General features: G+C 36.7%; 1 protein-coding gene across 1 annotated transcript; it reads right to left on the bottom strand.

Moving 5' to 3' along the window:
• Nucleotides 1–989: 989 nt before the first annotated feature.
• On the bottom strand, nucleotides 990–3,407 carry LOC140165621 (tyrosine-protein kinase receptor Tie-1-like). Its single transcript, XM_072188910.1, has 3 exons — nucleotides 3,316–3,407; nucleotides 2,044–2,143; nucleotides 990–1,946 (listed from the first exon to the last, which is right to left on the bottom strand). The coding sequence occupies exons 1-3, from the start codon at nucleotides 3,390–3,392 to the stop codon at nucleotides 1,875–1,877; spliced, it is 249 nt and encodes an 82-aa protein (XP_072045011.1). The 5' UTR covers nucleotides 3,393–3,407; the 3' UTR covers nucleotides 990–1,874.
• Between the last annotated feature and the right edge of the window lie 431 nt (nucleotides 3,408–3,838).

Below are 3,838 nucleotides of genomic sequence, written 5' to 3'. Positions count from 1 at the left end.
ATCTTAAAAATATCTTTCTCAAAACACATTTGCTTTCAATTTAAGCCCTGACACCTAACATTAATATACAAGATTTTAACAGAGAAGTCTTACAATTATTGATCTCACCTTAAACTTTGTCACAAATACACTAGAACAAATTTCTTCCAAACTTCTTCCATGAAATATTCATGTCAGAGAATATACCTTACCCTTTCCACAATCCTTTGCAATGTCATGAATGTGAACAACACCTCATTTGACACTCTCATTACATTTGTACAGGTTCCCTTTGTTTTCATTTTCCTGGTATACATAATTATGTAAATGAGTTGAAGAAGGTTACATGAACATGTATAGTACTTCGCATCTAGCTATATATACTAGAAGATCTTTGCTATGGACCCATGTTGCACTCTGGGGTTGCACTAGATAGCAAATCAGTACAGAAAATTGAAATGGGAGAATTGTTTTTCACCCTAATGTGGCAGTGACGTCAATGCTCTGAGGCTGCTGTTTTGCCTGCGCATCTATGCGGCATCTTTAAGCTTGTGCATGCATATGCCAGTACTTTGAGTGTCTGCCACAGAATTTAGAGAAGGAGAACCGGGACTCCCTATACCGCCACGCATAATCGCTACTGCCCGTCAGCTATGGGGAGAAAATTGGGGTATTCGGGTCCTTGCCGACGGTGCTTGGAGACGAACGAAAACAATTCTGCGCCTCATCTGAAGCGTTTAAAGACTCGCGTGCTGGTCACATCAAGTCGCGTCTCTCAAATGCGCCGATCATCCATGTCGCGCTTGCATGACAACGAATGCCTCGAAAGCGCATTCCGAGGAAACCGAATACCCCAATTTTTGCTCCATGCCTGTATCAATATGGCGGTCGAGTCCTGGTTCTCTGGTTTTAATTCTGTGGTGTCTGCTAGCTAATTGAAGCTGCGCCTAATGGAATGTGCACTGACGTCACTGCCACATCAGGGTGAAAAATGGTATAGGGCCTACATGCGGTGGTTACTTACTCAAGATAAAACAAAATGAGACTTTAACAGTGAACTCAGGATTCAGAGTAAGGTTTGGCATGTTCGACAAATAACATGAACCTACCGTATTTTGTCAAATAAACCCCCCTTTGGGCGTTACATTTTCCCAAAGGGGGGCGTTTATTCAAGGTCAATTTCAGAACGATAAAAACCGCTAAAATGACGAAATATGAACTAGAAACACAGACTTCTGGCTCACTTCCGGGTTTCCAATCCAGATTTTCGCCAATTATTGACGCTATTATCGACCATGTGGGGAACTTGGTAAGCTTACTACACAAGATGGCATGGAAATATCGGCATTTTTGAAACTTCTTTGTTGAAAAAAGTGGTGGGGGCGTTTATTTGAGGGGGGCGACTATTTGACGAAATACGGTAAGTTTTGGAGTGACCAATTGTTTATGTGTATAACAATCTTACTGTAATCTTTGTTGAGGTTTAGTTTGGTGAGTTCTGTGATATAATAGGAGTTTAATTTTGGAGTCCCTATACTTTGGTTACCTCAAGTTCAGTAGTGATGTAGGTGTGTATTACACTGGTCAAAGTATCAAATTGTATGTGTAAAGTTTATTACGCAGAGCATACATGCATGCTTGCTACACAGGCGATTTGTTAGCATGCTTGTGGATCAACCGTGAAAAAGCATTGATGTCACTACCAAACTTCTCATGGTGAACCAAAGTAGAACTGTTTATGTACATAACATCTTACTGGTACTTTGTCTATCATTTTTGTGGAGGCTGGGTTTGGTGAGTTCTATGATATAATGTGGAGGTGGAGTTAAGATTTGGAGTGCCTAACAGTTCATGTGCACAGCCATCTTACTGGTGCTGTGGTTAAGTGTGTACATTTATCTGTCATCTTTGTCAAGGCTTATGGCGGCATACTTGAAGTTCTGATAGCATTGTGTTGACATGTAGATCTATAACATAAACAAAATAATGGACAAATTTGTATCAAAGTGTAATCACATGTTTTTCAAATGTATTTATTGTTTTTTCTATGCATATTTTGCATACCTTTTCTTGTGATGTCATATGCAGAAGAATGTCAAGTATTTCCTGAAATGATGGTCTATCATCTGGGTTCTCTTGCCAGCATTTCAACATTAGATCATACCTTGAAAAAGAAAGGAAATTAAAAATAAGTATGTCACATTAGGCCAAAGCTCAAAGCTTGCGCGCGCGTTTGTAAAATCGCACGATTTGACAAAAAGAAATGCGGAAATTTTTTTTATTTCAAAACAAAATTTTTTATAGTTTTTTCCAGAAAAAATCGGCGAAAAATCAGGCTTTTTCTCAAAATGCCATGAAAAAAGTCGGGAATAAAAAAAAAAAAAATATATCGCATTTCGCTTTTGTTTTAAAATTTCTCGTGAGCTTTGAGAAAAACTTTTTTTTTTTTTTGCCTTATACTAAATGGTGGCAGATGATTGAAAGCAAGTCATTGGAAAATACAACACACAGGAAATCCCCCCCCCCAAAAAAGTTTGATGATATCCTCTATTAAAGTTCTTTTGTTAAACAAGAGTCTTTTCATTATGGAAGGAGGGGTTGAAAAGTCTGATACCGTTTGTCAAAAAACTAGTTGATATTTCAGGTGGGATTTTTCAACATTTCACACTTTTGTTTCAGGGAGGGAGGGGATCAACAAAACACAAACAAAAGCACTTTGTTTATAGAAAATCACCAAACTGGACTGGTCAGCGGGACAGTTGCCTGATGAATTGTGATGGTATCATATGCAACGTAGCATTGCTAAAGAAATACTAAGTCCAGTATTTTGATTTAATTCCAAATTTCATGTTACTACAACTGGATGACTGAGAACATTCATCAAACTTAAGGTTTGTTGCCATAAAGAAGGTCTTGTTGTCAAGCACAATTCTGTTAAAGTCTTGCTCAGCAAATTCTATACATAAATACTGCTTAAATACAGACATGTGCCAAGGACTTCTGAAGTCAGGTGACCAAGGCCAGATTGATTCCTTCACGAAACTGAAACCAAGTTAGATAGCATATTGGACCACTGTATTTAATTCTATCTATGGCAGATACTATATATATTGGACCATCATATTTAATGCTATCTACAGTAAATAGCATATTGGACCATTGTGTTTACTGCTATCTACAGTAGATAGCATATTGAACAAGCATTTACTTCTATCTGCAGTAGATAGCATATTTGGAAGGATATGGCAGACAAAAGTGTGTGGGGGCGCAAATGGGGTGTATATATGTGTGCCTAGTCCCCCAGTGCTTCAAGAGCAATTAATTAAATAGACTTACATTTCCTGTTCACAGTTGTCAGGTTTTGGCATACGGTATCCCTCCGTCAAATGATAAGCCAAGTACTTAGTTTCCATATCTGAGTAAGGTGTCCCACCTGAGAATATGTTATACATTCACATGTAAATATTACATTGGTTTTAATTTTTGTTTAAAAAAATGAATGAAGATATAGTTGTATGCTTCCACACAACAAGTATTCATTAATTTATCCAACAGTCTTAAGATTTAACATGGGCACTTACATTATTTGAGAAAATAAGAAAGAAACAAGAATAAGTAACTTTTTGTTTTGCCTTAGTTAGCTCACAATATCACCAACTCCTTAGATATAATATATAATTCCAGTATTGATATTTGGTTATAGATCTTATTTATTAAAGCAATTTTACAATCTTTTACAATTTATGGCATTAAAAAAAAGAAAAAAGAAAATAGTATAATTGTCAGTTTCCATGGTGTTTTAAAGCTTTATTTAAATATCAACATAAGTAACACAGTAACATCATATTTATTGACTTGC

Source organism: Amphiura filiformis, chromosome 1 (assembly GCF_039555335.1).
Source record: "Amphiura filiformis chromosome 1, Afil_fr2py, whole genome shotgun sequence".
Classification (NCBI taxonomy): Eukaryota; Metazoa; Echinodermata; class Ophiuroidea; order Amphilepidida; family Amphiuridae; genus Amphiura; species Amphiura filiformis.
Note: the sequence above shows the minus strand (reverse complement) of the source record. Positions and strands in the feature narration are given on the sequence as shown.

What these genes read in the sequence shown, in the direction of transcription:
- LOC140165621 (XM_072188910.1), bottom strand. Translation starts at nt 3,392, where the DNA reads ATGGAAACTAAGTACTTGGCTTATCATTTGACGGAGGGATACCGTATG. An exon ending in GACAACTGTGAACAGGAAAT is followed by an intron (nt 2,144 to 3,315) that starts GTAAGTCTATTT and finishes TTCTTTTTCAAG; the next exon opens with GTATGATCTAATGTTGAAAT. An exon ending in ATATGACATCACAAGAAAAG is followed by an intron (nt 1,947 to 2,043) that starts GTATGCAAAATA and finishes TTTATGTTATAG; the next exon opens with ATCTACATGTCAACACAATG.